The following is a 13415-nucleotide window of genomic DNA, read 5'->3' as shown; positions in this document are numbered from 1 at the left end:
AAATACCTTTCTTTCGATGTTCACCTCGATGAGATCGGGAACAACTTTGAAAAAAATGTTTTTTTCAGCCAAGGGGTTAGCCCACGATTTTTGTCAAAAAACTCAATCAAAATAAATTGCCAAGTTTTTTGGAGCTTTGGAAAAGTATGTTCGTTGTGTGTAATTAAGTGAAAGTCGCGCCTCATTTCAAGGCTTTGTTGAGAATTTAGCGCCATCAGATACTTTTTTGTATCTGTGATTTCACTTAACCACAAATATTTCGAGAGCTAGTAGTCGCAGAAACTTTGGGTTTGCAGATGTGAATAGAACTCGAAAATACCTTTCTTTCGATGTCCACCTCGATGAGATCGGGAACAACTTTGAAAAAAATGTTTCTTTCAGCCAAGGGACCCACGATTTTTTTCAAAAAACTCAAACAAAACAAATTGCCGAGTTTTATGGATTTGGTGAAAGTCAAAAGTTGAGTAATAAAGAAAATTCTTATGTTAGAATAAAATAAAAGACATTCGGTTTGATATATTGATGAATTTATTTTTATTTAATTAAAAAATATAAAATGAAAATATATATTTAAAAGATTACATTTATATGGATCTTACATAATACATACGTGTTTTGTTTATTTTTGTTCTATTCATTTTATTCTTATTTGTTTGTTATATGTTATTATTTTGTTTTACGTTTCTTTTTGATTAAATTAATCGATAATAATAATGTAATTATAATAATATTAATAAGTAATTTTCATGTTATTTCTTCTCAATAATTTCATTTCTTAAAATTCAATTGTCATTACATAAATTTGGTAAATAATTTTATAATTATTATGCATTTTATATATGTTCTGCATGTATATTATATTCATTTTTCATCTCATAATAGAAAAGAAATTAATTTCATGAAAATCATTCGATTATTATTTCATTAATTATTCTTAATTATTGTATCTTATTACATAAAAATAACAAAAAAAGATACTATATTTATTTTTGTTTGTTCTTCACCCACTTTCATTATTATCTCTCCTTAACAAATTTAACTAAATACAGTTTACAATAATAAAACAAAATAAAATTATTGAAATACTTATGTAAAGGAATTATGTATGAGAAAATAAAATATATTATGCAATGAGAAAAAAATAATTTTTTTATTTTAAATAAATTTCAATTTATTAAATCCTAACCTTAGAGAACAAGGAGAGATGAGAGTTTATAATAATAAGAGAACAAAATTAAAAGGAAATGCAGTCAAACTTAACTTTGTATGTTTTATAATTAATAATAATAATAATATTAATTTAACTTTATAATTATATAGTTTTTGTTTTAATTATATTTTCCTTGTTTTTATGTTATTTCTATACACATTTATTTTTTATTTTGATTCATTATCATTGTTTAATAGTTTTTAAATTTTAATACATTTCGCTTTTTCAGTATTGTTTTATTTTTCAAAACAACAAATCATAATTAAAACTGAAAGAGCTATTGTTAGTAAAGTATGATTAAAATGCAAAATAATAATAATAACATATTATAAATGTACCTAGACTTTTGTTTTATAATTTAAAATTACGTGTGTGTCATTTCCTAAAGAGTGTTTTGTGCAATTTGTACACTAAAATATATAAAATAATAATAATAATATTGATTTGATTAATATCATACAACTTGCACAAAACAATCGATGTTAAATTATTCTTAAATTCTTGGTTGTTGTTGTTATTTTTTTAAATTTGTTTTATTTTGTTTTATAAAAATATGTTAAATAGCAAAATTATTACTAGAATCAGACGCCTTAATTCTTTTGTTTATTTTTTTTTAGTAGACATTATTAAATTGTGTGTGCGTTTTGCTAAAGACGTTAAATTTAATGTTACTTTTTTTAATTTGTAGTCCAAATACAATTCATTTATAGATATTATTTGTTTTTATCTTAAAAAAAGATAATTTAAAATCAGCCTTAGCCATTGATTTTTTTTTTTACTTCATAAACAAAAGAAAAAAATTTTTTTCTTTCTGTGTTTATTTATATATTTGGTCATTACACCACCGAAAAATATAGAAAATCACTTGGAATTGTCGAGTTAGTTAGTTAGTAAATAAAATACAGCGCGTTTATTAAGTTAACAAACAAAAAAGGTTAAAGAAATGCAATAACTGTTGGTGGTTGATATAGTTTTAGTTTTTTTTTTTGTTCAAACAAATAAAGGTTTTCAAAAAAAAAGTTGCTTTTGTGTACTAAATTTATTTTAAACTCCAGGTTTATAAGTTTAAACTGAAACAACCAGAATTTCAACTTATGCTGGTTCTAAAAAGGAAATAACTTTTGTTCACTACAAAATTAAATGCTGGTAAATAAAAATGGGGAAAATGTTCTCAATGTCTGGAAAAACAAACTAAGGTAATAAGCAAGACTATGTGAAACAGCCACTAGGCGCCAAAGTAAGAACTCAAAGTCTCAAAGAAATAAATAGACAATGCTAGTCCTGCTTGTTAGTAGGTTTCAGTTTTTTACTAGGATTGTTTGTAAGTCTGAATTGGTTTTTTGGTGTTTCCTTAGCTTGAAGGATTTTAAATTTAGAGCATTTTGACTTATAGTTTGCTGAAAACCAGCCAAAATTAAACTCAGTCAAGAATAAAGTTTTGTCCCTACTAAAAATTGAGTTGTGATTGTGCTGAAAAAAATGTATTTTTAAAAGCTACATCCCTGAGGAAGACTAAAAACAATTCAGAAAGTTTTGCTCTAAAAAACAAACTCAATACGAGAAAAAAGGGACAGTTTTGGTTTCTGGTAGGCTTCTCAAACAGTTATTTTCTTATAAGTAGAATCTTTACACTAATAAAAACAATACAAAATATCCTTCATGTTTGAAACCTTTTTGTTTGAAAAGCAACTTAAGCAAACTGAATGGCAGTGGAGTGCTTTTTTTGTGTGTGTTAAAGAAGGTGTCAGTTTTTTGGCTTTTTAAAATCTTAAATTTAAAGCAGCTCTTACGCTGGAATTGTTCAGAATTAATTACACATAAAGTCACATTTACATAGTTTATAAAATTTAGTTTTTTTTGTTTGTTTTTGATTTGATTATAAACTTAATACTGTTTTATACATTCGTGCGTGTGTATCTGTGTGTTCAAAAGCTTTTCTTTTCTTTGTTAAAAAACAAAATCAAAATAGTTGTATTATAAAAACAAAACAAAAATAATCTGAAGACATTTCGTGTAGGTTCGTTTCTAGTTTTTTTTTCTTTTAAATAAATTATAGTTTTGTTTCTTTTTGATTTAATGAACAGAAAGTATTGTCATTTGTGCAAAACCAACAAAATTTCAAATTCGCGCGGAAGAATATACAACATTTATTATGAAATCAAATATAAAAATAAATATTTAAACCAGCTTCCGTAAGTAAGTTACATTATTTTTTTTTCTTTTAACTTAGTTTTTTTCATTTTTTTGTATAGTATAATTATTGCCTTGCCTTGTAGAAAAATGAAAATTATATTTAAAATGGAAGAAACAAATAATAATTGACTAACAGTACCTTTTCTACATACTTAAGTAGGTATATATGTATATTTATAAAAAAGAGATTTTTTTTGGCTCTAAATTAAACAATTTTATAAATAAAGAGTTCTTTTTTGTTAATAGCTTATAATTCGTTTAATTTTTGTTCTCTTTTATCTTAATTTATTTCTGTTTTTTGATTTTGTATTATTTAGTAAATATTGGAAATTTAAAAAGTCTATTGCAATAAATAAATCTATATAATGTAATTATTTTATGTCGTGGGTGGTCTGTGCTATTAGATTTTTGTTTAAATAATTTGTGATAAATACATTTACTAGAATTTTTGTTTTTTTTTTTTAAATACACTTATCTTTTTTTTTATTGTTTTTGTTGGTTGTGTGTTCGTCTTACTACGGAATCGCGCGGAGAAGAAATTATTTAAGAGAAAATAAATATATTATTTTTGTATGAACAAAAAAAATATATGCATTGTATATATATATAGAATAACTTTTTCTTCTGTTTTCTTCTTCTTTTTTTTTGTGTACAATTGTATACTATTGTTTTTTTTTTTAATTTTCTGTTTTTGTTTAAATTAAAATTGCAATTTAAAGCATTTATCAGTAAGCCTGAGCTTCTTTGTAATCACTTTGATCCAATGTATAGAAATCTTCCAATTTCCATTGTAATGTCTCGAAAGTAGGCCGACGCATTGGATCTTTGTGCCAGCATTCGAGCATAATCTCATATAAACGTGATTCACAATTTGGTGGAACTGGCATACGATAGCCATGCTCGACTTGAGTTAATACTTCAGCATTTGTCATACCTTTATTTTTTGAAGAAAAAAAAAAAAGAAGTATAAATACAAATAAATCATTGATTTGAATTATATATAATTTACCTGGATATGGAATACGTCCATAAGTAACTAATTCAGTTAGTAAAATGCCAAAACTCCACACGTCAGATTTAATTGAGAATTTACTATAATTGGCGGCTTCTGGGGCAGTCCATTTGATTGGGAAACGGGCACCAACACGAGCTTCATATTCGTCTTCTTTAATTAGCCTAGAAGAAGAAAATTAAAACAAAATTAATTAAAAATGTTTTATTTGTAATAAAATTAAATTTTAGAAGTAATACATTTTACTACGAATATTTCTCAGTGATATTTTCTTAAAAAAAGATCAATTATACAGGCTTTTCCAATAAGAGGTTTCATTTTGATATTTAAAATAAGGAGTATTTTTTAAGTGAAATAAACAAATGTTTAATGTGTGAAGAGAAACTTTGCCATTAATAATAGAAAACGATATTATGAATCTGGAGCGTTTTTGAGCATTGCGAAGGAAGCGAAGAAGATGGGTTTAGTGGTCAATGAGGGCAAGACCAAGTATATGCTGTCATCAAAAAAGGACACTGAACGACGACGTATTGGACAAAACGTCACCATGGACAGCTATAACTTTGAGGTAGTTAAGGACTTTGTCTACCTAGGCACCGCTATTAATGCAGACAACGATACCAGCGCTGAAATCAAACGAAGAATAACTCTTGCAAATCGCTGCTTCTTTGGACTTAGAAGGCAATTGAGAAGTAAAGTCCTCTCTCGAGCATGTAAAATCACCATCTATAAGACACTCATCATCCCGGTTCTCATTTATGGCGCTGAGGCCTGGACCCTGTCAAAGAAAGATGAGAGCGTCTTAGGATGCTTCGAGAGAAAAATTCTTCGGGCGATTTTTGGTCCCGTACGCATAGATGGAGAATGGAGGAGAAGATATAACGACGAGCTGTACGGGCTGTACAGCGACACTGACCTAGTTAGCAGAATCAAAGTCCAACGGCTTAGATGGCTAGGTCATGTAGAGCGGATGGACATCAACGCTCCAGCCCGGAAGGTCTTCGAATCCAATCCCGAGGGACGGCGCAGTAGAGGAAGACCGCGACTCAGGTGGCGCACCCAGGTGGGAGAGGACCTCAACCAACTTGGCGTGCGAAACTGGAGACAGCTAGCTAGGGACCGAGCTGGCTGGAGACGCTTGTTGGTTGAGGCCCAGGTCCGCCCCGGACTGTAGCGCCACCTTAAGTAAGTAAGTAAGTATTATGAATCTGTTCATCAAAGTTACAATTGCAGTATTGAATCCCTCTTATGCCACTTTTGATGAGGCTGAATGTCTCGAATAACTTCAGGAATATAATCTTAAAGGTTTGAAATCGATTGTGGAGAATTGGAATGTTCCTTGGACTTATGGTGTTCAACCGGATTTCGGTAACCAATTTTGACCATTTTTCGTCGTGTGTGGATAGCAAATAAGGTGCATCAATTTCACCGTTAATGAGTTTAAATATTAAATCGTTATTAACACGCCTTTGATAGAGAGATTGAAGAAGCTGAATACGATATTCATAGGAAGGCAGATCATAACGATCTTCCCAACGAAGACCCTTTAGGGCAAAGCGTTGTTCAATTGATTCAATACGTTTTCTATAAATTTAGTAATGAGGAGTACATACTTGCGATGCATATTCAATATGAGGACGAACATGGCAATTGTACAAAGAAAGAGTAACATAGGGATCATTGAACTCTTTTGCCCAGCGTTTTATAAAACCAAGCAAGTTCTATGCCTTATTGAAAATAACATTAATGTTATGTGTAATCTCTAAGTTGGAACAGAAATAAACAATTTTTATGTCATTAGCAAAAATGAGAACTTCACTTGAACTTAGACATGACGATACGTCGTGAATAGACAGGATGAACAGAAAAGGGCCAAAATGGCTTCCCTGGGGAACACCATATTGAGCAACAAAGGGTTCTGAAAGACAATTTCTAAATTTTACCTCATAGGATCTGTTTTCAAGATATGATTTGATTTAATTTACGAAAAATGGTGGAAAACCAAGAGCTTTGAGTTTAAATAAAATAATTCTGTGTTTTAGTTGGTCAAAAGCTTTAGAAAAGTCAGTGTATAATACGTTTGCGTTTGAACATATGTTTGAGAATGTGAGGCGATTAGTAACGGTTGATCTTTTTTTCACAAAACCATGTTGCTGTTCGGAAATGATTACTAAAAAAATGCTACACTTCTAAAAACAACTTTTTTAAACAATTTAGGAACGCAAGAAAGCTTTGCAATGGGCCTGTAGTTTGTTGTATCCGCCTTGTTACCTTTCTTTTTATTTATGTTATTCGCAATGCGACGTTTTTATAATAACAAAGTTTACTTTTATATTAGAAGAAAAACGTATTAATTAGTTTATTTCTTGAAAATAAATAAAATATTAAGAAAGGATTTCAATTTAGTAAGTCTTAAAAAACATACAGTTTTTTATTTATAACTGATGGCATAAAAGGGATAAGAAAATGAAGTTAAAGCTTTTTGGCTGTGTTTTTTTTTAAAGATTAAAACATTAAATAGAATAGTTAAAGGTCTTATTAACAAAACGTTATTTGACCATATCAAAACATTCAATTGATAGCTTAAAAGAATAGTAAAATGAGGAATAATTGTGTGGAGTAAAAAAGTTTTTTCTTTGGGGTCCTATGAGAAATAAGATCTATTTGTAGTTGTCCACAAATGCCTTTCTGTTCTTCAACAGATTTTGATAGAACATAAACCTAAGGACGTACCAGTTAAAGTATTTCATTGGCATACAATTGAGTTCAAATCTAGAAACAATCCTCAGTTGGCTCTTAATAAAAGAATATTTGTAAGTTTTGTTTAAAAGTCGTCAAAATGGTAATGATTAAATTAAATATTCTTAAGAAATTCAGTTACATTGACTTAACGAACTTTGAGAATCTACAACCTGCAAGAACTCTTTGCTGTTTAGCATTTTCCAATAGCACACTGTCAATTAAAAATTGAATATTTAATGTCAATTTTGTAGAATATGTGTCAGAAAATTCGACGTATTCATCATTTTTAGAAATAAATTGAGAAGCATTATTTTGTTATTTTTTAATAACTACTTATAATTATACCTATGTATGAACATATTACACGATAGTATACTTTAAAGTAAACCAAAAAATTGTTGCTAATTGTCTTCGATTTTAATTTATTATTAAACAAAATAAGTCACTCTTATTGAGAAAACCCTATTTAAGTAAATGAATGAAATTAAACTTTCTTAAGCGTCATTATCAACTTCTAAGTTACAGACATTAACGAGGTGCAAGTTAATTTTGCTTTTAACGAACCTGTTTCCGATCGTTAAACAAACTACTCTGTTCTACTTATTTGCATATACATCTGTAAATTTCTAGGAAATATTAAATAAAAAAGCATTAACCTTTAACAACTAGAATTATGAATTTTTTAGGTCGAATATCGCAAGAAAAAAACTAAAGTCGCATTTCAGCTTTTCTTATTTTTTTTTTTAAGGAAATAAAATTTATAGCCACCTGCATTTGATTCTTAAAATTATGCTTTTGAAATTCTTTCACATTCGGTTTAAAATGAATGTATGTGTAAAATGCCACGCGAAGTCTATCGTATCACCAAAGCAAACATTTGATAGACTTTTAAACTTATGTTTCAGATATTTATATCGCGCAAAGGCATAAAAGTCACGTACAGATATCTTAGATTTATCTTAACATATGTTTTGTGATTTGATTACATGCTAAAATAATCTTACTTAGACTATAATTCACTGAATAATGCAAATATAAATACATTTTCATGAAGAACTTACCGCGCCAAACCGAAATCAGCAATCTTCACAATATTATTATCACCCACTAACACATTACGTGCAGCCAAATCACGATGAATATAATTTTGTGATTCCAAATATGCCATACCGGCTGCTATTTGTGCTGCCATATCTATAAGAGTTGGCATCTTTAAGGTTCGTCCTTTGCCTATACAACAAAAATAAAAGATACAAGATATATTTTATTGTTCTTTAGTTTTCATTAATTGCAAATATTTATCTTACCTTGCAAATAATCCAATAGAGATCCATGCTTCATAAGTTCGGTTATAATGTAAATTGGCTCCTCTACTGTACATACAGCATACAGTTGAATCAATTTATTATGACGTAATTTCTTCATAATTTGAGCTTCAGCCAAAAAGTCTTTAGGGTCCATTGTACCTTTGATATACAAAAAAAAGAAATGGAAATAAATAAATACCAATTGGCAATAATTACATTATTTAGTGTTGTTGTTTTACTTACCAGATTTTAAAGTCTTGATAGCCACCGGTGTGGTGTTGTTCCACAAACCTTCCCATACCTCACCAAATTGGCCAGAGCCAAGTTTGCGAACGAATTTCAAGGAGGTTCTATCGATTTCCCATTGATCGCGGGTTCTATGAGATAAGCCTTCAGTGACTGGTTTTTCAATCTGAAAATTATTTAAGAAAAAAAAATATTTATTTTTTATTAAATTTACTATCAAATAATTTATATAAAATGAAGAAAGAAACAAATTCTAAGAATAAAACACATTTAAGAAAAACAACAACAAAATAAAGTGTTGGTTGTGTAAGGTTTCTTAATGGGGTTTATGTGTGAGTGGGTTGTTTGCTGTTTATTTATGTGCTTAAGAGGGTTTACAAACAAAAACATAAGTAAATTGAAAAAAAAAAAAAAAAAATATTTTAAATTTTGTTTAAGAAGGGATTTTTCAAAATTTATTTTGCTATTCGTGGGAACACATTGAAGGAAGACTCTAACTAAATACTTATGGTTTTTTCTTTTGGTTGTGAATTTGGATGATTTTTATTTCTCTAGAAAAACTTTTCATTACATTTTAGAAAGTGTTCTACTTTTTTAAATAGTTTTTTTAATAACTATTTATAATACGATTCAAATTTTAAGAATAAAACAATTTCTCAAATAAATGGAAACGTATTCAAATTCTACAAAATTAAATGGTTGAAAAAAAGCAGGAAAAATACTTTTAAATATGTTTATTTTTTGCTTTGGAATGAAAGTTTTAATATTTTATTAATAATAACATTAAATTTTGATATTACAAAAAAACGAATGTTTTACAGCGAAATTAATGGATGTAAATTGTAAAGAGATTCCATTGACAATGGAATGAAATTTTATATAAACTGACCAATTCACACTTTTTCGACTTGATGTTGCCGAAAACTTTAAGAATTTAATTTGTTAGGTCTTAAATCGACTTTGAATCATTGACATATAACTTATTTTTCACTTAGCCTCGTCAAAAAAGCCGAAAGGAGTGAAATAAGAAGATCTTAAAATTCCACAATTTTTGAAGTGAGTTTTAACAATTTAAAACCGTTTTTTATATCTAACAGGCACTCAGGGGGTTATTAGTTTTCTTGACATGTTTAAAGTTTCCGAAATTGGGAAGGAATAAATATCAGATAACGAATGAGAGGAAAAAACAAACTTGGTTAAAGCATTCCACATTCTCGATGTGCGGTTTAGAAAAGAATAACTATACTTGAAAGTACGTCCCAAATTAAGGTTCAGAGTAAACTGATGAGGATTCCTGGAAGTGCAAGTATGAGGGGGGGGGGGGGGAATGTAACTCGCTAATTCGACAGAACATTTTTGTTGAAGTGTTTTTCATTGCAGTTTTAGTAATGGCGAAATGTGTACTTGTGAAATGTCAAACGATACAAGCTGCCCAAAAATATGGCTTTTCGAAATAAAACTTCGTATTGGAAAACCCTTTGAATATACAGACCACCTTTGCTGATTGAGAGAGTCACTTTAAATATGGTCAGGCAGATTTTTTCTAGGAAACAAAAGTTGTTGTTGATGTCAAGTCTTGTCACTATTTGATCATAATTCATCATATTTTATTTATGTCAATAAATCATTATTAAGTAAATGATTTTCCAATAAATTTTTGAACATTAATAAATTAAATACTATACTAAAAATTATTCTTTAAATATTTGTTTAGACTTTAAGTGTGATGGTTTTTTTAAAAAAAAAAAACAAACAAGTTATATGCATGTTAGTTTTATGTCATTCATTGATGTGTCGGGAAAACCATTTACAATTATTATTGAATTCACTTCAACTTAGTCATTAAATGATTTTTTCTTGTTTCATGTAAATACGCGTAGGTATCGCATTTGAATTGGTATTTATTATTATTAGTTTTATTTTATCTACCATTTGTTTAAATGACGTCGTCGATCGCGTCGTAAGATACTTAAACCTGTGTATTTGAAATAAGCTAAATGACTGAGCAAATATTTTTTGAGATTTTACACACGTACGTGTTTTGGTGTTTTCTTAATAAGAATTTGAAGAATCTACCAATTGATAAAGTTTAAAATACTATGAATGGGATTTTTTAATGATGACTGTTATTTCAATGGAATTGAGTATTTTGTTTTACATTCATTTCAAATGTTTCCTTTAGATCAGATTTGAGCATTTATTTGGTATTGATTTAAATATACTTGACATTTATAAAATTATACGCTTCAAATTTTTACGAGCAAAACTATATTATAGCCTCTTTTAAACTTAATTTTATGACAGTAATAAAAATGTCAACAAAAACTCAAAGAAGTTTAAAAAAATTATTTTCTTTAGTCGAAAATAAAAATTGTTCTTCCTACTTGATTTTTTGTTTAAAGGCAGATTTCGTGGTTACTAATAATTTTAAGCAAGGAAACATTGTGATAATAGAGATGACTGCATAAATAATAATTTAATGGTAATCAGAATTGTTTGACCTTGTGGTTCATTTTGACGTTTTGACGCTGTTCTAATTATTTTTTGTCAAACAGTTTTTTAAAATGTATATCCTCTGAACAATTTTTTTGTTGTTGAAGAATCCTAAAATTAAGTGTAAAATGTTTGGATTTAATACAAAATTTGAACGTTTTAAACGTTTATAGAATTCTAAATGCCGTTTTAGACAAAGCTTACGAGTTTTCACTTTTTTCGATTATTATCAAATATAAAGTTATTTTTTGTGTTTAATTAAATGAGTAATCATTTTTCAAAGTTTTGCACAAATTGCTTCAATTAAAAAAAATTAACAGCAGACTTCATTTTAGAAGACCATAATAGTTTTTGTTTTTGAATAAATAAAATTTCATTTACACATTTAAATCTAGGCTGTTATTACGAGATGCGAATTGAACGTTCGACTGAAAGCGAAAGTTTTTGAATTCACTCATCTTGTGAATACTATTTCAATATTCACTTCAAAAGTCCACTTTTTTGGAAAAAGAGGTGTTAATCTATTTGAAGGTTGAGATTAAAATATCTTAATTTGACTTTATATTGGATTTCTCAAACGTTCGCTTTAAGTAGAAGGTTCGATTCGCTACTCGTAATAAAGGCATTAAGCTGACTCCATGTCACAAATTAATCCATCTATGATAAATATTATGCATTATTTTTTTTAGTCCATTGTGGTTCCCATTTTAGGTTTCTAAATATAAAATTCCTGATAAATTGGTTGGGTAGAGTTTTAAAAACTAAAACCTTGTTAAAACTATTACAGAATCCCCTAAATGATAAACACACAATTTTAATTTTTATCTCTATTTACACTATTTGATATTGTTGTTAAAGAAACAAAACTTTGGGCTTTTTAAAAAAATACATTAGTTTTATTCAAATCAAGATATTCGAACAAAAACTACTAGGAAATTCTCTCCAAATTAAAATGTTAAAGCATTTGCGAGTGTTGGTAAATTTGTATTATTGTCTCAAGCTTTAAAATTTCGAAATAGCTGAATTTATATTAAATCCATATATAAGGGGATGTGGTCCACTAGATTCCTCGAAGGCTTGAAGTTTCTTTTCAGTAATACCAGGAGAGAAATTTCAATATTTAAAAAAAATATGTGTCTTCATTTTTTTAACACGTAAAACACTCTTTCCGAAATCTTCGGAGGAAGGATATTTTTTAATTTAATTTTCCTCGTCCAATAAAAAAGTACATACGCAAAAGTACGCAAAGCAAAGTTTCTGCGAGCTCCAGCTTCCGAATTAGTTGTGAAAACTTAGGTTATTTGTTTTGACATTTTGTGAAGAGCTCCTAATTACCACTTAAATGCATCATAACAAAGCATTACCAAATTCTTAAAAATTACTGAACCACGAAATTGGGTGAGAGTTGAAAAGATTTAGAATCTAAATTTTGATTTAGTTTTTGTTTTTTATCTCATTGATTGCAAAAGTGAAAAGTATTTTTTATTACAAATAAATATTTAATGCTCATTTCTTTAAAAAATAATTAAAGTTAACATTACTCATCACTTCTCGAATATTTTCCATTATACATAAAACTTCGAGTATATTAAAATAAATTTATTCATATGTGAACAGTTTCATTACTTTGACGTCAGACGAATACCTGAATCGTCGTCGTAAAAACAACAATTGCTTAAAAGTTCTTAACATTTGAAGCTTGAACTCGAAATGGGTACTTCCTATGCCCACAACCTACAACAATTAATCAATCAATTTTAATGCCTATGTCATATGTAACACAATTTTCTCAATTCTAAACTTGCAGACCACCTTCAAGACTTTTAAATATAATTTTTCATCTTTAAAGGTTGTTAAATTAATTTAATCTAAATTAGTAGTATTATTAATCAATAAGTATCTACCAATGCTATTCAAATACATTCAATACTTATTTTACATTATTCTAAAAACAAAAATATTATAGAAAATATCTTATATTTCAATATTCAACAACAAATTATATAAACAATAATTCAAGTAATTCTGTGAATAGCCACTGTATCCTTATTTAGGTTCTGTCAACAATATTATGAACTTGGAGTGAATATGTTAATAAATATATGAATCAACCACCTGACCCACTGATAACCATCATAACACAAAATCAGCTGTCGCTTTCATTTTGCCTTCATCCATATAAATAAAATTAAAGTTATAGTACGTATTTCCG

At 28.2% G+C, this 13415-nt stretch overlaps 1 protein-coding gene across 1 annotated transcript in view; it reads right to left on the bottom strand.

The window, feature by feature from the left end:
- Nucleotides 1–2833: 2833 nt before the first annotated feature.
- LOC129951006 (uncharacterized) overlaps nucleotides 2834–13415 on the bottom strand; it is a 54647-nt gene continuing 44065 nt past the window's right edge. Inside the window, exons 5-9 of the mRNA XM_056062994.1 lie at nucleotides 8708–8876; nucleotides 8465–8623; nucleotides 8219–8387; nucleotides 4413–4579; nucleotides 2834–4337 (exon numbers count right to left, since the gene is read on the bottom strand). Of these exons, the coding sequence (XP_055918969.1) occupies nucleotides 4129–4337; nucleotides 4413–4579; nucleotides 8219–8387; nucleotides 8465–8623; nucleotides 8708–8876 (873 nt within the window). The 3' untranslated portion in view covers nucleotides 2834–4128. The remainder of the gene's footprint in view (nucleotides 4338–4412; nucleotides 4580–8218; nucleotides 8388–8464; nucleotides 8624–8707; nucleotides 8877–13415) is intronic.

The sequence above is a fragment of the Eupeodes corollae genome, chromosome 3 (assembly GCF_945859685.1).
Source record: "Eupeodes corollae chromosome 3, idEupCoro1.1, whole genome shotgun sequence".
Classification (NCBI taxonomy): domain Eukaryota; kingdom Metazoa; phylum Arthropoda; class Insecta; order Diptera; family Syrphidae; genus Eupeodes; species Eupeodes corollae.
The sequence above is the reverse complement of the archived record's forward strand: the minus strand, read 5'-3'. Positions and strand labels throughout refer to the sequence as shown.